Source organism: Schistocerca americana, chromosome 8 (genome assembly GCF_021461395.2).
Source record: "Schistocerca americana isolate TAMUIC-IGC-003095 chromosome 8, iqSchAmer2.1, whole genome shotgun sequence".
NCBI classification, from domain to species: domain Eukaryota; kingdom Metazoa; phylum Arthropoda; class Insecta; order Orthoptera; family Acrididae; genus Schistocerca; species Schistocerca americana.
This window is the reverse complement of record NC_060126.1, coordinates 250,211,455-250,234,276: the sequence shown is the minus strand read 5'-3', so window position 1 is coordinate 250,234,276 and position 22,822 is coordinate 250,211,455. Positions and strand designations below refer to the sequence as shown.

Here is a 22,822-nt window from a genome sequence, read left to right as displayed (position 1 = left end):
GTCTCTGGACCAGAAGAACAACAAGGAAAAGATAGATTGCAACTCACATAAAGATGACATGTTGAGTTGCAGACAAGCAGAATGAAAAGCCAATTACACTTTCAGCTTTCAGCCAAAGCATTCTTCCAAAAGCACACACATTCATCCACAGAAGTAAGCACAGAAGAACACGCCTCAAGCAGCCTAAATCGAAATGCAACTCACAGACAGATTTAAGAAATGTATGAATTCAATCTCTTTTTCATATTTTCCATTCCACGGAGATTTTTATGGCAAATCATAGAACAATGAGAAACATAATCAAATGCATATGCACTGTAATACAGACATACAAAGCTAAAAGTGGTAAAATATTTGGATAAAAAAGGAACTATGATGAGGCTGCCTGTTATTCAGGATTGGAGATTCTAACAGGATCTCCAGTCCCTCCTCAAATCCCTGCATTCGTCACAGAACATCTCTCCTTAGTCTATCTCTTTCTCATCCCCACCACTTGCCACACTGTTTTATACATGCTTCCTAAAGTTTGTAAACCCAGTCACACAGGCTGTACCATTGTGCCTGATTACTGCACCCTCAGAGACAATATCTGACCTTGTGAACCAATACCTCACCCTTTTATTTACAACCTATCCTCCTGTTTATAAGACACCAGCCATTTCATGTACTGACTCTGCAAAGGTTCTAGTCTTTTACCACCCAGCATCCTGCTCATCACTGTTGACACCACCTCCCTCTATGTGAACATCCCCAATGTCCATAGCCTTGGTGCTATTGAACACTAACTTTCCCAAACTCTGACTCTAAATTTTCAATCTCATTCCTGGCAACCGTGAACAACTGTATCTTCACCCACACCACCAAACTGTGACCAAGAGACTGTTGGACCACCCAGATGTCACACATCCTACACAATACATGTGCTTCACTTTAACAACTGCTTCACAGCCAGTACCTCTGGATTTAACAATACCATCTTTTCTGAATTTCATAGTTTGGAATCCTCTCTGCAACTCTCCTCCATTTCTGTAATCCCCTTGGCCTCCACATTCGCTAGCCAGTCTCCTCCTCCTCTCCTCTTGCTTATCCAGCACCCTGCTCTTACTCTAGTGTTACACACACCTCCTAGCCCACCAATGCACCTGCACAGTTCTTTCCCGTTCTCTACTCCCCCCTCCCACCAACCCCTTCCAGGCACAGCCATCCTGAGTTGCACATAAAAGCCCTATAATTTCCCCTTTATGCTCCCAAAGGCATCACTAGGCACCTGACCCAACCCTACTTTGCTATTCCTCCCCCTCCCTGCCCCAAGTGCCTTTTGCACCCACACTACCCATCCCAACAAAGATTTTGCTTCTGTCAGACACAGTCACAGGCAGATCTTAGTGTCCAGAGACCATGTTAGTATGAGTTGTACTCATAGTCTGATAGCTGGATATATGTAACATTCTTCTTCACGGTGCCTGTCTGCAACTCAACACCTCCTGTATGTGGTATGTTGTTATTACATTCTGGATTTTCCAATTTCTGGTTTCAGAATTGTAAAAAACGTGTTCTTCTTAAATTCAAAACAGCTTGCTTTTTTATTCCAATATCAATCCATCCCAACAGCGATTTCAAAAATTAAAAATTAACAAAAGTGGAAATGTGAGAAATAATTATGTTAACAGTCATAAAACAGAAGAAAGAGGATCGTGTGAGAAAAAGAAAGAGATCTCATCAAATATAAAAGTTAACTCAAGGAGTGCTCCAAAGGAGCATGATACAGCATTTATTGTTTACACTATACAAATAAATCTAATTATGTATAACATCAAATCTCTTTCTGCCCATTCAGATGCTGTTTACAGATAATATTGTTGTACATGTGAAGGTCACAGCAGAGATGGAAGTTGCCCCTTTGCATAAATACATGAGATACTTGCTGATAAATAGGCTGAAAGTTCTGTTGTTGTTCAGTTACAATGCAAACAGTAACAAAAATAGCAGGAGCACATGACAGAGGTGACCCAAAGTGGAGTAACCACATAAAATTAGCTATACAAAATGTTGCCAAACTGAGATCCGGTCACAAACATCGCCTATCCCAACAAAGGTAGGGCTAGCTGTGAAACCAGTCACGTGATCTACAAGCTAAGCTGTACATTCTGTGCAGCATTCTATGTGGGTGTGACAACCAACAAGCCGTTTGTTCGTATGAATGGCTGCAGACAAACTGTGGCCATTTTCAATGACTGCTTCACAGCCTGTGTCATATGGAGCCGTCCCACCAACACCCCTTTTATGAAATGCGCAGGTGAAAACTCTCCCTGCAATATATCCTATGTTACCGTAACCCTCCTGGCCTCAATCTTCATTGGTCATTGTCCTCATCCATCTAACCCCTTATCTGTTCCTGTTCTAGCAACACACAGCTCTCTATTCAACCAAGTCTTTTTAATACTCTACTTTTCTGCTACAAACCCCCCCCCCCCCCCCCCCCCACCACCTCTCACCCGCCCTCTGTCTAACTTCTCGACTGAACCTAGCTTCCCTACCCTCCTTGCCGTGCACACCTCCCAGCAGCACATCACCGTCCCCCACCCCTACCCTGGTATCCATCCCCTCCCTGCTCCAGCCTCCTCCTTACCCCCCACCCAGTTGCCTCTCCCATCATGCACTGCTGCTGCTGCTCACAGAGTGTCTTCAGCTGCCGGAGACTGTGGTCGTGTGTATGAGCTGTTTTTTCGTGTGCGTGTGTGTGTGTCAGTTCTCCATTTTTGACAAAGGCCTTGTTGGCTGGAAGCTTATTTTGTGACTGTCTTTTTGTTGTGCCTATCTGCAAGTTAGCATCTCCACTACATGCTGAGTAGCAACTGTCTTTTTCATAATATTGTTACATTCCACCCTCAATTTTCCATTATTTGCCCACATTAATTTATTTTATTGCCTACGGTGTTAACTGCCAGTTAGAAATATTTTATACAATGCTTTGTAAAATTCACTATGGCATTAATGAACTGTCAACAAACAGTACAGCAAAATATTAATTAATACAAAACTTTTGTGACAAAATATGTTACAAATGTAGAGAAAATGCATTAATTTGTGTACAATGTCAAATATTACTGCCATTCTGTTGTCATAAATGTATACCTCTTTCAATATTGAAATCCAAAAAGTGAGCTTCTATAACATGACCTGGTGCAACGATGGTATAATTACAAGTAAGATCTGGAGCATAACCATTTGGGTAACCAGGTGACATAAGAGTTCCCTCAGTTCTGTTTGATATAATTCCTCCACATGCATAATTCCATAAGGCCTGTAAAATTAAATTCCATTCATTCATTTATTATATGAGATATTACAGCTTCTATAATTAATAGATCACAATTCATACACTGTTAGATGTACTGGTATTTAGATTGTAGCCGCATGTAATACAATTGTATGTTCAAGCACATCAGTATAAACTGTTACATCAGTAAAATAATTTTATATGCTGATGTGGTTGATCTCTATTAATATTAGATTTTTCATGTTTCATCTGATAGGTAAGAAACATGTAATGTTCAAAACTATTTCTATATTAGAGGAAAAATTACACATCATGTAAAGATAAGTTTATAAAGCACACTCACATATGCAAGAGAATATGGTGTCAGGTATTATATAATACACCACAGTTTAGGGATAAAAGTGCCCTTTGCACTTAATTAAGAAACAGTAAGCAAGAAAGAACTTATCTAAACCTGTTAAATTTGCTGTATCTGTAAATCTATATTACCAAATGGAATAAAATACAGTGGCAGTAAGATGCAAGTCTCAGTCCTTGTTGCAGGTGCTGGAAGTGTCATACAAAATATGCTGCAACTCTTAAATAATCTATGAATTGCAAGTAGATTGGTTGAGTGTCTCTTTGATGGCTGCCTGCTTGTCTGTACAAATATTTTCTCACAAATTATGAGACACTAGTATTTACTTTCAGGATAACTGTAAGTACTGCTGAAGGCTGCTTGGCTTTGTCTTCTCTTGTCCCCACTACAGGTGGGTCTCTCTCTTCGCAGAGTCTCAGTGATCTGTCCTTCTTTTTAACCTTACCCAATTTATCTCTCTCTTCCCCTCAAGGAAGACCTTACTAATTCTGAAAGCTAATAAATGTATCACTTTCACTTTTATGTTTGTATCAACAGTATTACACATTTTGCCTCCTGAAGGCAGATGCTGCCAGCAATTCTGTCTCATAAATTGTCAATTTTCTCAAATATTCTACCATTCTCACATCATGCTCTTGTATTTTCACAGTAGTGATCATTTCATTTTTTTAATCATTGACAAGTCACTCCATAATAGTAAAATTCCAAAATTTTGCTCCAATTATAAAAATTTTATTTCAGATAAACATAAAAAAAAGCAAATACACAGTGTGCGTGTATGTGTGTGTGTGTGTGTGTGTGTGTGTGTGTGATCTTTCTCAAAGATCTACAGACAAATAGGACAATGGTGATAAAAGATGAGAATTATCTTAGAAGCTTCTCTGTGTGATTCATAATCCCTGGAGGAGCATGAGGTGCACCTAAAATCAAACACAAGTAAACTGACAGTCCAGTATGGTTAAGGATGTGTGGAGAAAGGTTAGCCACAATTAGAAATTAATACAAAAAATGGCATTCCAGCATTTGTTACTAAATGTAGAACAGCTATAAGACTCCAGAATGAGATTTTCACTCTGCAGCGGAGTGTGCGCTGATATGAAACTTCCTGGCAGATTAAAACTGTGTGCCGGACCAAGACTCGAACTCGGGACCTTTGCCTTTCGCAGGCAAGTGCTCTACCAACTGAGCTACCCAAGCACAACTCACGCCCCATCCTCTCAGCTTTACTTCTGCCAGTACCTCATCTCCTACCTTCCAAACTTTACAGAAGCTCTCCTGCGAACCTTGCAGAACTAGCACTCCTGAAAGAAAGGATATTGCGGAGACATGGCTTAGCCACAGCCTGGGGGATGTTTCCAGAATGAGATTTTCACTCTACAGCGGAGTGTGAGCTGATATGAAACTTCCTGGCAGATTAAAACTGTGTGCTGGACCGAGACTCGAACTCGGGACCTTTGCCTTTCGTGGGCAAGTGCTCTACCAGCTGAGCTACCCAAGCACGACTCACACCCCGTCCTCGCAGCTTTACTTCTGCCAGTACCTCGTCTACTACCTTCCAAACTTTACAGAAGCTCTCCTGCGAACCTTGTAGAACTAGCACTCCTGAAAGAAAGGATATTGTGGAGACATGGCTTGGCCACAGCCTGGGGGATGTTTTCAGAATGAGATTTTCACTCTGCAGCGGAGTATGCGCTGATATGAAACTCCCTGGCATATTGAAACTGTGTGCCGGACCGAGACTCAAACTCGGGACCTTTGCCTTTCGCGGGCACACAGTTTTAATCTGTGATTTCAAATGTACAGCTGATCAATTTGTTGCTAATGATTTCCCACTAATTTTAATATTCACCACAAATTTACCGTCAAATGAATTTTCTGTTGCTCCTTCTTGAACAACATCAATTGTTTCTGGAAATTTAATAGGAGATACATCTTAATGCAAAATGCATTAAAGAAATAGACATTTCAGCTTCTTGCTACCATTTTTAAAGTTCCATTATGTTTGGTCACCTACATCTGCATCAACACAGATACTTTGTGAATCACACTTAAGTGCCTGTCTTTACAATATTCCTCTATTATTCCACTCTTGGACAGCTCGCATGGAGAAAATGAACACCTATAATTTTCCATGCGAGCTCTGATTTCGCTTATTTTATTATGATGATCATTTCTTCCTATGTAGGTTGTCATCAACAAAATATTTTCACAGTTGTAGGAGAAAGTTGGTGATTGAAATTTTGTGAGAAGATTACCACCACAACGAGAAACACCTTTGTTTTAATGATGTCCATCCAAACTCCTGTATCATGTCCATGACCATCTCTCCTGTATTTCTCAATAATACAAAACATGCTGCCCTTCTTTCAACTTTCTTGATGTACTCATATTTGTATGAGAATTTTACAGACAAGTCATCACTTCACCAGAAATCCTACAGCTATTAAAGCATTGAACACAGTGGACATGGGATGTCTAGCTTCTACGGCATTTGGGAAGAAAAGAGGTTTATGACCCGAATAATGAAGAAGAGTTTGATCATGGAACTTTCTAGCTATGTGACATTTCTAATTGTGAATCAGCTGAAAAGAATGAGAATCATCATGCCACTGAATTCGCCAGGAGAGCACTGACTACATGTCAAACGAACTGTTTTGTCATGGTAAAGGGGAAACTGACAGTTGTGTCAGCATTCTAAAAATTTCAAAACCTTTTTGCAGGGCACTGAATAGTAATTCACACTGATGACCAAGCCTTAACTTTTTTAATGACAATCAAGTTTCTCCATAGCACCTTACATGACGGATGTTGCCTTTACAAGAACTTAATTTCTGATTCAGTACATGAGCATGATATCTTCTCACCTTTGGAGGTGACAATCATGGAGCCATAATGACAAAGACATCAAGTTCCAGGGACATTTTTCAAAGAAGGAGACCTCATCCATAATATGAGAAGCTTAATGAATGGCATCATGAATAAGGAGTAATAAATTCATCTCTTCCTACCTCTTACTGAACTGTTGAAGAATGGGCAACAATAAAAGGATAAAGAGAATATCTACTTGTCATTATTTATTTATTTATTTATTCTTCACAGACAAATACAGTGGACTTTGGACATATTTTACTCTTTGTGTCACAACTTTGTGGGAACAATTATAAACAATGAAGATAAAAAATTATATAGCTTGATTACTTGTATGTGTAAATACTATTTGCACAAATAAAAATGTTCTACCACTTTGAATCAAATAGGGGTAACGCAGGAGTAGGTTTAATAATGAATAGGAAAATAGGAATGCAGGTAAGCTACTACAAACAGCATAGTGAACACATTATTGTGGCCAAGATAGATACGAAGCCCACACCTACTACAGTAGTACAAGTTTATATGCCAACTGGCTCTGCAGATGATGAAGAAATTGAAGAAATGTATGATGAAATAAAAGAAATTATTCCGATTGTGAAGGGAGATGAAAATTTAATAGTCATGGGTGACTGGAATTCGAGTGTAGGAAAAAGGAGAGAAGGAAACATAGTAGGTGAATATGGATTGGGGCTAAGAAATGAAAGAGGAAGCCGCCTGGTAGAATTTTGCACAGAGCACAACATAATCATAACTAACACTTGGTTTAAGAATCACGAAAGAAGGTTGTATACATGGAAGAACCCTGGAGACACTAAAAGGTATCAGATAGATTATATAATGGTAAGACAGAGATTTAGGAACCAGGTTTTAAATTGTAAGACATTTCCAGGGGCAGATGTGGACTCTGACCACAATCTATTGGTTATGACCTGTAGATTAAAACTGAAGAAACTGCAAAAAGGTGGGAATTTAAGGAGATGGGACCTGGATAAACTGAAAGAACCAGAGGTTGTACAGAGTTTCAGGGAGAGCATAAGGGAACAATTGACAGGAATGGGGGAAAGAAATACAGTAGAAGAAGAATCGGTAGCTTTGAGGGATGAAGTAGTGAAGGCAGCAGAGGATCAAGTAGGTAAAAAGACGAGGGCTAATAGAAATCCTTGGGTAACAGAAGAAATATTGAATTTAATTGATGAAAGGAGAAAATATAAAAATGCAGTAAATGAAGCAGGCAAAAAGGAATACAAACGCCTCAAAAATGAGATCGACAGGAAGTGCAAAATGGCTAAGCAGGGATGGCTAGAGGACAAATGTAATGATGTAGAGGCCTGACTCACTAGGGGTAAGATAGATACTGCCTACAGGAAAATTAAAGAGACCTTTGGAGATAAGAGAACGACTTGTATGAATATCAAGAGCTCAGATGGAAACCCAGTTCCAAGCAAAGAAGGGAAAGCAGAAAGGTGGAAGGAGTATATAGAGGGTCTATACAAGGGTGATGTACTTGAGGACAATATTATGGAAATGGAAGAGGATGTAGATGAAGATGAAATGGGAGATATGATACTGCGTGAAGAGTTTGACAGAGCACTGAAAGACCTGAGTCGAAACAAGGCCCCCGGAGTAGACAACATTCCATTGGAACTACTGACGGCCTTGGGAGAGCCAGTCCTGACAAAACTCTACCATCTGGTGAGCAAGATGTATGAAACAGGCGAAATACCCTCAGACTTCAAGAAGAATATAATAATTCCAATTCCAAAGAAAGCAGGTGTTGACAGATGTGAGAATTACCGAACAATCAGTTTAATAAGCCACAGCTGCAAAATACTAACACGAATTCTTTACAGACGAATGGAAAAACTAGTAGAAGCCAACCTCGGGGAAGATCAGTTTGGATTCCGTAGAAACACTGGAACACGTGAGGCAATACTGACCTTACGACTTATCTTAGAAGAAAGATTAAGGAAAGGCAAACCTACGTTTCTAGCATTTGTAGACGTAGAGAAAGCTTTTGACAATGTTGACTGGCATACTCTCTTTCAAATTCTAAAGGTGGCAGGGGTAAAATACAGGGAGCAAAAGGCTATTTACAATTTGTACAGAAACCAGATGGCAGTTATAAGAGTCGAGGGTCATGAAAGGGAAGCAGTGGTTGGGAAGGGAGTAAGACAGGGTTGTAGCCTCTCCCCGATGTTGTTCAATCTGTATATTGAGCAAGCAGTAAAGGAAACAAAAGAAAAATTCAGAGTAGGTATTAAAATTCATGGAGAAGAAATAAAAACTTTGAGGTTCGCCGATGACATTGTAATTCTGTCAGAGACAGCAAAGGACTTGGAAGAGCAGTTGAATGGAATGGACAGTGTCTTGAAAGGAGGATATAAGATGAACATCAACAAAAGCAAAACAAGGATAATGGAATGTAGTCAAATTAAGTCGGGTGATGCTGAGGGAATTAGATTAGGAAATGAGGCACTTAAAGTAGTAAAGGAGTTTTGCTATTTGGGGAGCAAAATAACTGATGATGGTCGAAGTAGAGAGGATATAAAATGTAGGCTTGCAATGGCAAGGAAAGCGTTTCTGAAGGAGAGAAATTTGTTAACATCCAGTATTGATTTAAGTGTCAGGAAGTCATTTCTGAAAGTATTCGTATGGAGTGTAGCCATGTATGGAAGTGAAACATGGACGATAAATAGTTTGGGCAAGAAGAGAATAGAAGCTTTCGAAATGTGGTGCTACAGAAGAATGCTGAAGATTAGATGGGTAGATCATATAACTAATGAGGAAGTATTGAATAGGATTGGGGAGAAGAGAAGTTTGTGGCACAACTTGACCAGAAGAAGGGATCGGTTGGTAGGACATGTTCTGAGGCATCAAGGGATCACCAATTTAGTATTGGAGGGCAGCGTGGAGGGTAAAAATCGTAGAGGGAGACCAAGAGATGAATACACTAAGCAGATTCAGAAGGTTGTAGGTTGCAATAGGTACTGGGAGATGAAAAAGCTTGCACAGGATAGAGTAGCATGGAGAGCTGCATCAAACCAGTCTCAGGACTGAAGACCACAACAACAACAACCACTTTGAAAATTCCTTAATAATATAAAAACATTAATTGTCAAGAAACTCCTTCAAGGCCACATGAAAACAGCTTCCACTTGAGCTTTTATAATTTTTTGTAAATTTATTACAAAATTTGATCACCGTGTAATAGGGACTGTTGCCCGCATTTTGAAAGTGTACTGCACCTGTAAATTAAGTGATAGCAAACGTGATCCATGGAGTATGAACACAGTTAACTAGCTTTTCCATCCACAAAAGTATGAAAATTACTTTGCTTCATTTACAAGGGCCTTGGACATGATGGATCGGAGAAGTGCATTCAGCACAGTAATTTATTATTTATTTATTTAGGATATTTATTAATCTACTAATCTGAATAGACAAATTAATGCTGTGCTAGAAGCCTGCAGAAAATGTAAGAGACTGAAAATAGAAAACTGAATGCATAGGCACAGACTGTACCACACGCCCTCATCCCCTTCTGGGACCTCAGGGTATACATATACAGAGGAACTTCGATTTTACAATCATCAATTTTATGTTTTTTTGCGATTCTACACCATATATTCGTAGCCCCTGTGAAAACCCATAAAACCAATGGTATAAATTCCTTGATTTTACATTTCTTCCTAGTAAGGTTTACCTCAATTCTAAGTTCTTACTTGGCACCTTGATTGACTTTATCCCATTTGTTCCTATTTACATATGATGTGACTGAACGAGTTATAAGTGGCACAAAAGACAGATGGTTCACATCACGGGTGTTGGCAAAGTTAAGGGAATATTTTAGACCGTTGTGGAGAGGGGAGATGTAAGAGAGGAAATGTTGGCATAATCCACCATCGGTGTTGCCAACACAACTTGCAACATCTATCTTCAAGGTACAGTTATGCTACAACTATTGCTAGTTGCAGCAGTAATGAAAAAGCAAGACAGCTGATGCAAAGTGTTCTGGACTGAGTCGATTTGCATGTATTTCTGATGTACTGTATTAAACAACAATATCAATCATCAACCTTTTAAATTCAAACACTGAGTTTCAAAGAATATGCTCAGTCATAATCGAGAAAATGTCACCTGTTTCTGGCTAGTGAACTTTTACTGGCTGGTGACTTGTTAATACACCCAACTGCCAGTGCAGCCACCACACAACATTAACATGCATAAAATGAGCTTGCCTACTGGATGTGTGGAGAGAAGGAGTGGCTCTTCAGTTATGGGAGTGCTGGTAGGTGTGAAGACATTTTGTGAAGTGCTGAAAATATACTTTTCATGCAGATCATGAGCTAAGACAGATTTCAGATGGAAATAGAACAAAGGTTTTGCAATAGCACATTTTAAAGACTTTCGTGTTCAAATCTGACATGATAAAACTGCAACAGCTACATTCACTACTCATATATGTACTTTGTGCTACACACATAACACTCTGTAGATCATAAAGATTGGCAGCAGTGACAGAGGTCATGAAGCAAAAGTATAGCATCCAAGCTTTCTTTCAAATTTACATTTTACACAGTGTAAATGAGCTTGTAACATCAATTGGGGAAGTAAACCCATTTTTTTTGCATTTCTGTTTCTTTCATCAAGCCTAAAATAACACTTTAATGGTGATGAGCACATGAAGTGCAGCTCATAATAAAAGCATTAAATAATAACAGCAATGTTGACAAAATATGTCATTAAGCATATGTCTGCATTTATGCTTATGGTTTAATCTCTTAGCTGCTGTGATGTTTTTGGTTTAATTCAACATGTTCATCAATTTTTCTTTTTCTGGGTGAGCACAAAGGGTGATCGCTCAAAAGTGCATGTTTCAAACGTACAATTTACGGTCATAACACGTCAGAAAACAGCTCAATTACCTAGTACCCAGATATCAATTTCAATTTTATTACGAATTTTTACTTGCTGTTACACATCTGTAATCTTTTAAGAACTGAAGAAATTCATTACCAAAAATGATTGTATAAACATGTTATAGTACTTCAATATCCTTCACTTAGACAGATTTTATACAAAGTATCGAAAAGGATTCCAATTGTTAATCATATATGCCAATTTCATGTGTTTTTGTTTACATTTTGGATTGTTTAACATTTTCCTCAATTCTGCATTTTCCTCAATTTTACGTTTTTAAGTCTGGACCATATGAGAACATAAAATATGGGTTTCACTGTATTATATTTTTTATAAAAGAAGTCTTGCCTATTTCTAGCAATGAATGTCAGTGACCCCATTAAATTGCAAATTTAGCATTGATAAATGAGAGATTTTTTAAATTTCTGGTGACTACCTAACATTATCAATACATAAAATTCTATTTCTTGTCATAATTCATTGAATGTCCTGAAGTTAACTGTAAGTAGGGTGCACATTAAGATAATTGAATCAAAATGGTGACATTCATTTTCATACTAATATAATAGGACTAGTTACTTAGCTTATACTAATGAAATATTATTACCATTTTGATATCAAAATTATCTACCTAAAAAGGAATCTTTGAATAATTTCTACAGATACCTTACAGTTGTATCTAAAGGGTTGTGGAAGTTGGAAGCAGCTGATCTATATGGGCCACTGCCTGAAGGTGAGGTAGCACACACAGTAACAGTTACAGAATGATTGTTCATGAGTGAGCAGTTATACTCACTGAAAGCTATTATTGCTTTAAGTATAGGCAAGTGTCTGGGCAATTATTTTCAAAATCTTCAAAGATCACAACAGTTTAGACGTGCAACAGATCACAGTACAAGAGGATTAAAGGACTAAAGGAAAATAATAAGCTTACTCTATTTTGAAGAACCATGCCAGATTAAATTTGACTGAAGGAATCAGTGCCTTGCAAACTCCTCTTTCTGACATATACAACTGATTTACTTGTTTCACATACACAACTGGAGGGCTCTTCAAAAATTATGATTTTGCTGATGAGATGCAGGCAGCAAAACAGTGAAACAGACTTAAAATTTATTTACAGCAAACAGCTAAATTCTTAAAGTTACAAAAACTCATATTATGCAATTATAAACAAATAAAAATGATTTATAGCTTTCTGAATTAGTATCAGAAACTGAGAATTCATACATATAGCTGCACAATTAGCAACATACTCATGTTGTATTAGAATTGTTACACACATGTATGTAATACCTTAAAGCCATCACCGTTTGTAGCATCATCCGATCTGAAAAGGATCCTCATTCGATTTCCTGTTGAATTGAACTGCTGAAGACCTGCTCTTCCACATATACGTCCAAGGGATAGCCACTGCAATGCAACATAGTCAAAAACCTGGAAGATAAGCAGAATCAGGTTAATTTTAAATAACATAATAATCAAAAAGAGTGCAAAAATGAATTTGTGTGAGTCGCCTGCAGAAATCTATAGATTCATGATAGATAAGATACAAGTTTTCCTGATATGAACAATTATGGTGTTGACTTTTATAGACAGTACAAGAAATATTTCAAATTGCATCCGAAAGTGATGGCATTTTCTTTAAAAATTAGAATGTCTGTTGATTACTTATTTCATTGCTGAAACTTAAAAGAAATGTGGAAAGAAGGAAATTATGTGGTGAATTGAAACAAAGGAAAATCCAGGATGGAATAACAGTATGAATCAAGCAAATATTACAATTCACCATTTTAAAGATAGTGTTGAGCAGCTGTTGGGCACATTTGAAAGCAGACTGTTGGGTAAGCTATCAGACAACTTGGATACTTAAAAAATCTACTCATCAAGGGGCAGCAGAAGAAAACATATATAAAAGTACTGAGATTTGCAAGCTTTAAGAACCACTGGTTCCTTCTTCTAGCCAAAGACTTGAAGGACAGGGAAGAGGGGTGAAGGAAAAGGACTACTGAGGTTTAGGAAATGGGGAAAGTTTGGAAAAGACACAGAACTCAGGATCAGGGGAGGCTTACTGGATAGGATGAGAAAGAAAGACTGATTGTTAGGGACTGCACCAGGCAGGATTTGAAAACCTGAACTCTTAATGACAAAACATCATACAAGGGATAATTAGAATGGAAAGTTAAGTGTACTGTATGTAGTATGGGTGGCGGTGACAAAAAATAAACAGGTCAGAAAATGAAAAGGTGTAGAAAACTTAAAGGGAGTGAACGAAGGAACAGTTGCTTAGAAGCAATGCTGAGGCTGATGAAAGTAACGTAAATTAATGCCAGGTGGTGGCAAGAACCAAGGGCATATTAAAACACCAGTTCCCACCTGCTGAGTCTTGAGAAACTGGTGTCTGGGCAAAGAATCCACATAGCATGTGTGGGAAAACAGGTTCTGAGATCACAACTGTCTTCTTTCCTTCTCATCCTGTCTGGTAAAGCTTCCTGACCTGGTGTTTTGGGCAACTCTTCTGAACTCTCCTCATTTCCTAAACCTCACTAGTGCTCATGCCTCTTCTTACCCCTTCAACCCTTCTGCCAGAAGCTCTAAAAGCTAACAAATTTATATACTTTTGAAAGTGTTTTCTCATGCCACTGATTGGTGAGTAGGTTTTTTATCTATACAATTATACAATATTTCCCAAAATTGTTTACTTTTGTGCAGGAACAGGGTAGTGGGCTGCTAGATGCTGTGTCAGAAGGCTGTGCTAGGGACTAAGGAAAGGAAGAGGACAGAAGCGGACAAGTGGAAAGGGCTATGCAGGTGTCTTGTGGGTGGGGTGAGGGGGGTGGGGGGAGAGTGGGGGGGGGGTGAGTATGAGGGCTGAGGGGAGGGGGAGTGGGGGGGGGGGGGTTGACTCTGAAGGCATGTGTGAAGCTGGAATGAGAGCAGGGATGGAGACAGAGTCAGTTGGAGAACACCAGCTAGTGAAGGTTGAGGCTGAAAATGCACCTGGCCTCAACTTTCACCGGTCTTGTCCACCACAAGATTCTATACCCTACCCTGATCCTACCTCAATCTCACATACACCTTATACTGACCTCCCCACACATGACCACAGTATCTGGCTGCTGACACCAAACTACCCACAGCCTTTGCAGCCAGAGACATAATGTGTGTGTAAGTTGTGTATATATATATATATATGATGTGACTTACCGAACGAAAGTGCTGGCAGGTCGATAGACACACAAACGAACACAAACATACACACAAAATTCAAGCTTTCGCAACAAACTGTTGCCTCATCAGGAAAGAAGAGGGAAGGAGAGGGAAAGACGAAAGGATGTGGGTTTTAAGGGAGAGGGTAAGGAGTCATTCCAATCCCGGGAGCGGAAAGACTTACCTTGTGTCTGTGTATGTGCGGATGGATATGTGTGTGTGTGTGTGTGTGTGTGCGAGTGTATACCTGTCCCTTTTTTCCCCCCTAAGGTAAGTCTTTCCGCTCCTGGGATTGGAATGACTCCTTACCCTCTCCCTTAAAACCCACATCCTTTCGTCTTTCCCTCTCCTTCCCTCTTTTCTGATGAAGCAACCATGGGTTGCGAAAGCTTAAGATTTGTGTGTGTGTTTTTTATTGTGTCTATCTACCAGCGCTTTCTCACTTGGTATATATGTGTGTGTGTTGTCTTATTCTGATGAAGGCCTTTTTGGCCAAGAGCATGCTTGATTGAGTCTTTTTGTTGTGCCTTTCTGCAACTCAGCACTCTGCTATATCATAAGTAGCAACATATTCTTTTCATAATACTGTCATTATTCCAACCTGGATATTCCATTGTTTGATTCTATCAACACCTGAATAGCCCTTTCTTTCACCTTCTCTGTTTTTGTCCTCTCGCATCCCTGCTTCTTCTCCCCAGTAGCACAGCCTCCTGAAATTGCACTTAATAGTCCACCATCCTGTACCAGCAACAACTTGGCACAGCACTGCTGCATCTTCCCCCACCCCTACATCACTATACCTCCCCCTTCCAAACTCCATCTCACTCCTCTTCTGAACTTCAGTATCCACCACAGGTGATACTGCTCACGTCTGTTGGGTTTCAGTCCCTGAAGACAGTGGTTATGTGTGTGTGTGTGTACATCTAACAAAGGCCACTGCTTAACAACTCCTTTATTATCTCAATTTGTTAAACAATGTGATGAATGATAGAAAAGGAAAAAAAATCTTTGACTAGTTGCAGAAATAAAAATTTCAGATGATCTGCTATCTTTTGTTTGAAAATCTTTAATAGTTCATTGTGTGAGCAAAGAACTGTTGCTTGATATAACTGAGAAAAAGGAAAATCATATAATTGGGTGGATAAACAGTCTGCTCACCAAATGGTGACAGGAGGAAACACATATGAAAGTTAAGGAAATATGCAAGCTTTCAGAGCCCGTGGCTCCTTCTTTTGTTAGAAGTGTTGAAGGGAAAAGAAGACGGATGAAGGAAAATGACTGATGAGGTTTGGGAAATGAGGAAAGTTAGGAAAATTTGCCTCAGATCAGCAGAGACATGCTGGATGGGGTGAGAAGGAAAGGAAAGGAAGGAAAGTTAGAGAGTAACATCCTGTTAACAGAACAGTCATTTAAGATGTAGACCATGCTAGTATTACAAAAGGGTGGGAAAGGTAATTGGTGTTCTGACTAAGAACACATGGATACACAAGCCCTAAAAGAGGTACAAATCATTGGATCACAGAGTGACATCAACAAAAATACAATGAAAGTAATTTAATTGTCCCCAACATGAGGACCCAGAGGTCCATGCACGTGCTCATAAAAACACTGTTGTTGATGATGTAGTGCTGTACATGCACGATGGACCTGGTGACAGTGTCCAGTGACTGAGCTGTCCCTGACAGCCACCTCAGGTACTTGTAGGCATGCTGTTTGAATATGCTTGCCATAGTGGCCTGACTCATGGCCAATGTGGGCTGTAGGTGTAGTAACTGCTCGGTCGGTTACTACACCCCTTTTTCTGTGAGTGGGAGGGCAGCAAGGGGGGGGGGGGGGGGAGACCAGGTGTCTCCATATATGATGTTGTGACAGAAAATATGTGCATGGCTGTTGTGGCAATTCTGGGGAGGCACTCAAAGGTCCCAGAAGTTACCAATCTGCCTGTACTGGCATGTACAGATGAAACTGAGTGGGACAAGTGCACCCCCACTGCCCACCGACCCCAGGATGACCACTGGACAGGACCAGTGACAGGAGGGCAGGAGCCCTCTGGTTGTCGGAGTACACAATGAGCTGCAGCTGCACAGAAAGCAACAATGGTGGACTGTGTAACTGGACGCCCTCTGCCAACATTACCCTTTTTTATATAGAAATAGCCAATGCCAAAAAATACTTTCAAATCTCGAATAGGTTAAAATTATCTCAGCTGTTTCACTAAAAGAATTTCATATGATTTTGTATACAATGTATCATATTTCAGGCTAAAATGTATACAAAGAAATTAAATTGTTACAATCGATACAGCTAAAATTCTTCTTCTTTTAGATATATTTGAAATTACAAAATATCTGGCATATTTAAAATTCATATTATTAATTGTACAATCTAATGCTAATTATTAAATTTATTTCTGGATTCATTTATAAAATAATGATATAGCTTGGTGAAGAGTCTTCTATTGTCAAGAAAGTTTTTAAACCTTTTTGTTTGGTTAACTCTTTGGAATATTGTTAGTACCGCGAAACAGATGTGTTTTTATATCTGCCAATAACAATGTAATTTGTGGTGTTACAGAAGTGGAAACTGTAAAGATGGTGTAATATTGAAAGAACATGACAAAAAGTAAAATTCATCAGTAAGACAGGCAAATCTTCAAACATTATTATGTCAACTGGAACCATAAAGTTAAAGAAATTTTAGCTTCAAGAATCTACCCCTAAACGTGACTGCAGGCAACAATGAGAAAATGAAGATAAGTAAAAAAGTTTTTTTGTGTATCTTACACCTCTCAAAGCTTTTGAAACTAATGAAGAGACAAAAATTTAATGTTGATCTGTGCGAGAGTAAGATTACAACTGGAGAGGTGAGGCAATGGAGACCTGGCTTCTGGTCCCATTGACAGCAGCACAAGTTTAGTGCAGTGGGAGGTGGTGGCACCAGCTGCAGAAAAGAAACCCCGCTGTCGGTGCTGTCTGAGAGAGAGAAGGAGGTGGGGAAGGAGGAGGCACAGAAAGACCTTTCTCCACCTGAGAATAATGTTGCTGGGCAAAAATGAGTGTTTTCAATTCTGAACGGCGATGGGGCAGGACTGCCCCCCACCTCATACTGCAACACAATGGTAACCAGGACCAGATGTTTGCTGGGTTGAAATGTTGCAAGAGATTACAGAGTGAATACTATCCTTAAGCTCCAGAAAAGCATGCTCACAGGTTGCAGACAACTGTACAAAGAAACAGTTGCAAGAGTTGGGCAATAGAAGCTGCTCTGGGGATACATTTGTCATAGTATGCCACACTGTTGAGGAAAGCCTTAAGTTCTCATAGATTAAATAGACGGTACTAAGCCCTAATGATGGTGACATGTTACATGCAGCACATGCCCTGCAAGGAAATTTCATGACCCAAATAAACACTGGAAGGCTGGATAAAGTGAGACTTCGTGAGATTACATTTGACAATAGTAAATAAATAATGTAAGTCAGGTAGGTGATACCTCTTTGTGGCACCTGTCATGACAATATCATCATGATCATTAATGCAATGAGGAACTATCATCGTAACTTGTTCTAAAAACAGTTGAAAGATGGCAGGGTCACTAACGATGCCAAACATTAGCTGTTGATACTGACAGAACCCAAAAGGTGTATTAGCCACAAGAAACTCTCTGATGCCTCTTCCAATGGAATCATGAAGGTAGCCTTTGGCCAAGATAATTTTCAAAAAGAATTGACATCAGCCAAGTTTGAGAGAAACTCTCTGGGTGGGACAGGGGTGAGTGTCTATGTGCAGTAACAGTGACCCTGAAGTTACCATAGAACCAAAGCTGACTGGGTGCCTTCTCTACAATCATTAAGGTCATAGCCCACTCACTTGAAGAAATCAGTTTAATCATTCCCAATGATGTTAAGCAATCCAGCTTTGTCTTAACCTGGTCACATAAAGCCAGTACCAGTGGCTGCCCCCAAAATAAGTGAGGCCTGATGGAGGGTTTGAGGGCAATGTGTGCTGCGAAATTGTTTGCACAATCTAACGCTGGGGCAGATATATCCAAAACCACAGGGCAATTGGAATCCAGTTCATGGCAAGGCACTTAGTTTGACATGAGATGCACAACATCCGCAACAGAAAAACATAAAGTGGCAAAGACATCTAACCTAAACCCATTTGCAGTACTCCTTTTGCTAACCACCAAGTATTGTAAGTCACGTCGGCTGCAAATTAGCCAAGAGCAGGAGTTTGCCGTTTATTATAAAGGCCTTACCAACCAACGCTTGATGTATGTCGTTCATGCTGTATGAAACAAGAGGGGCACACAGGAAGTGACATTCACTGTTCCTGCTACCGGTAATAAGTTTGTCCCTGTTGGCCCAGTTGACTTGTTTGTACTGCAGCTACTTCCTCTTCCCACAGTGGGTTAGGCTCTATGTCCCAGGGCTGGATGCTATTAACAGTGTAACACCACTCAATGTCTCTCATAGGTGGCCCGCAGCATGGAATACTTCAAATGACTGTGTAATATTCAAAACCTCTTCTAAGATAAGGACCTCAAATTGTAGGGAAAGCTGACACACCTCCTTATATGGGGTCAGATGAATGACTGTGTCTCTGACCACCATGCCTGCAAAAGGCTCCTGAAACTTATTTTTGAAAAACCAACACTTATGATGAGAATGTGGAGATCAGCTGAGCAAGCTCAATAGGTTTTCTGCAGCTGTTTGCAGACAGCTGGTAGAAATCAACACACAAAGCGATCACATATGTACACTTTTGGTAATAAGAGGACAGCAAATTACACATTTCATCAAAAGAAAGCAACACTGGTTCTTGCAATGGAGCTAACTGTCAGAGTACATGATACATATGAGAGGGTAAAATAAGAAAAGAGCATAACAAGTCTCAATCTCAACCACCTGGAATATCACGAAATGTTGGCAAAGCTGCTTCTCGTAAGCACCTCAGTTTTTCATGGATTTCTGCAAGGGAGGAATAGTGGCAGGTGAACAACTGGCAACTGAACCTGGGTCAACATAGGCAACAACTTTCCAACACAACTGTATGTGCCTGCTGTTGTTGCACTGCAGAAGAGACTAGAATAAAGCCTGCATGAAAGAGGCAAATGGCAGAAAAACCACAGAGTCCAAAACACATGAAAATTCAACCCTCAAAGCTGACACTTGTGTTCTAATTAGGAACACAAGAAAATACATGGCTGTAAGAGAGACACAATTTATTGGGCCACAGTGCCAATGAAAATACAATATATCCCCGCTTTTATGTTCCCGCAATTAACGTTTTTGCACTGTTTATATTTTTTATTGGTCCCATCAAATTTCGTATGCCCACAATGTTAATTTGCACCTGACTTCGTGTCAACATATTCATAATTTTTCCGCAATTTACGCATTATGAAAAACTGTTTGTGGAGGAAAAATGTCACTAGCATGATGTTGGCCATCCAGTAGTGTTTACAAATATTATGTCGTTAAGTTTCTTGACACCAGAGCACTCTGCTCAGCGAATCTGAACCGGTAAATGGAACAAATCGTGCTGTATCTCCTGCTGCTGCCAAGCTCTACTTGGCATGGTCGCTGATGGGAGTAAATATGTTCGTTCCGATGAAGACCATCACAACCATTACCAAACTGTCTCTACTGCGCAAAAAGCAGTTTCATGATTGTTGATGATTATTGTGATCATCGTGACACCTTTGTCAAACCATATTTAGTGTGTTTCAGCGTCTGGCCTCTTGGAGCGCTAGTTGACACCGTCATTCACTTTGCATAGCTCAAATGTTTTTAGTTTAAAAATAGCGCTGGTTACATATTTTATTCATGCTGAGCAAAACCTGTTTCGAGAATAGAGATGGGCAAAGTCATTCATCCTTGGGAACTAGTTCACTGGTGATCACTGTTTTTTGGGAACCATTCATTTTTACTAGTTGACCATTCATTGTGCTTGGTATACGGTTCTTATGAAAAACTGAAAATTAGTAGCATAGCTGAATGAAGATGGAAGGCACCAAGAGGGGGCATTTGCCTCCCCCATGGAGTACAGAGTTTTTATTCATAACAGAATTCTCACACACTCATAATTTTCGTAATTCTGCAAAACATCTCGTTTAGCAAACTGTAGTGTTATGTGGCTGATTGCAGGGAAATAATATAAGGTTGCACACGAAAAACAACCCCCGAGTACAGACTACTCACCAATTTTGCATGAGTTGTTGACAGCTACAAGCAGAACAGATGAACATGTAATAATTAGACAATGAAGAAATAAAAAATAAGCTAATGCAAACAACTTCGAAATAATAGATGATGATTGGTAATCAACAATGAGCAGTCTAATACTCAGAGCCGATTTTTTGTGCACCACCCTGTACCACTGAAATAATACTGTCACATAGAAGAAGGTGTAATTAGATGAATGATAAACACTAACATCACTTAATGAATCTTTATTCAGTATTCAGCACTTGCACGTACAAGAGTGCAGGGTGAACTGCCTATGGCCAGAACACATACAGTATATATACAGCTACAGAATATTCCAGTACAATGATTCTTGACATTTGTGGATACTTCTAGAATGTACTCGAACTGAATATAGAAATAAAAATTGTACAGTCCAGCTGAGCTTCGAACTCACACTCTCCATTCAACAGTTTAGTATCACAACCACTACACCACAGTGCTACTCAGCTTCTACTATGACATTGCTCCCTCCTTAAGAAAACAGTGTCTCAATGTTACGTCCTCCTAGTCTGGAAACGAGTCATCAGTCCTGCGTACTTCGATGCCCAATGGCTGATGCTCACCCTGGTGGTGATCTTCTTAGAACTTCTTTTGCCACTTAACTCTTTGTCACTTTCCCTCTTGTTGCCTGTCGCTGGAGCTTCGAATTTGCCCTGGATGGCAGGATCCTTGTAGGGCCTCATTCGAAGGATGTGGGCCGTATCTCTGATCTTTCGTAGTCTTTTGTCGAGGTCGAAATCTTCAACTTCATAAGTAACATCAGACAACTGTCTTACAACCTTATAAGGTCCAAAGTAGCGCCTGAGGAGCTTCTCACAGAGACCAACCTTCCAAACAGGAGTGAAGATCCAGACGAGGTCACCAGGCTGGTAGACAACAGGGCAGTGCATCGCATCATACCTTCGGCGATCGTTTTCTTCAGCCTGCAGCGTACGGAGTCGAGCTAACTGCCGAGCTTCCTCAGCTCTGGTTAACACCTGGTCGATGTAGTTGTTGTTCACGTCATCAGGATGTAACGAAAACATTGTATCCATCATTGTAGTCGCCTCATGCCCATGCACCAGGAAAAATGGCGTAAATCCTGTGGTGTCTTGTTTGGCAGTGTTGTAGGCAAACAACACGAAGGGTAGCATCTCATCTCAGTTGCTCTGCTCAGCATTGACGAACACTGATACCGTGTCGGCCAAGGTCTTATTAAGGCGTTCAGTAGTTTGCGGATGGTAGGCAGTCACCATGTGATGAGTAATGTTGCACTGATGGCTTATGTCTGTCACAAGATTCGATTGAAAAACTTTCCCTCAATCCGTAATTAATGACCTTGGGGCACAGGTGTTTTAATACAATGTTTTACATGATGAATTTCGCTACCTTGGATGCTTTGGGTGTTTTCAAGGCTTTTGTAATGGCATAGCATGTCAGATAAACAGTGCAAACATTAATCCATTTATTGCCACTAGCAGACACTGGAAATCATCAGAGGTCAATCCCAACACACTAGAAAGCTGTTTCCGCTGGTGGAATTGGTATGAGTCAGGCAGGTGGTTTCTGAGGAACTGCCTTTCACCTCTGGCACTCTCTACAGTGCGACACATAGTGATGGACACTCCTAAATAAACCTGACCAGAAAAATCTCTTGCACATTCTATCGTAGGTCTTAATAAATCCTAAATGTCTGACCTCTGGTGTGTCATGGAATTTCTGTAGAACATCTAAGCACATGTGTTTAGGAATCACTGGTAGCCACCTCTTTCCAAACGGACCAAAGTTTTTCTTGTAAAGTAAACCATTAACTACCTTAAATTGTCCTTTCACATACTCTGACCAATTTAAGGCAAGCATAATTTGGGATATCTTGGCATCCTTCTTCTGCTCAGCAGAGAGATCCTAGAGTGCAGCAAGGGAGTCACTATCTTCATCAAAGTCACGATGG

General features: G+C 39.9%; 1 protein-coding gene across 1 annotated transcript in view; it reads right to left on the bottom strand.

Moving 5' to 3' along the window:
- LOC124545739 (cubilin-like) overlaps positions 1-22,822 on the bottom strand; it is a 718,402-nt gene that overhangs the window by 123,815 nt on the left and 571,765 nt on the right. Inside the window, exons 51-52 of the mRNA XM_047124681.1 lie at positions 12,726-12,866; positions 3,136-3,304 (exon numbers count right to left, since the gene is read on the bottom strand). Coding sequence (XP_046980637.1) covers positions 3,136-3,304; positions 12,726-12,866 — 310 coding nt within the window. The remainder of the gene's footprint in view (positions 1-3,135; positions 3,305-12,725; positions 12,867-22,822) is intronic.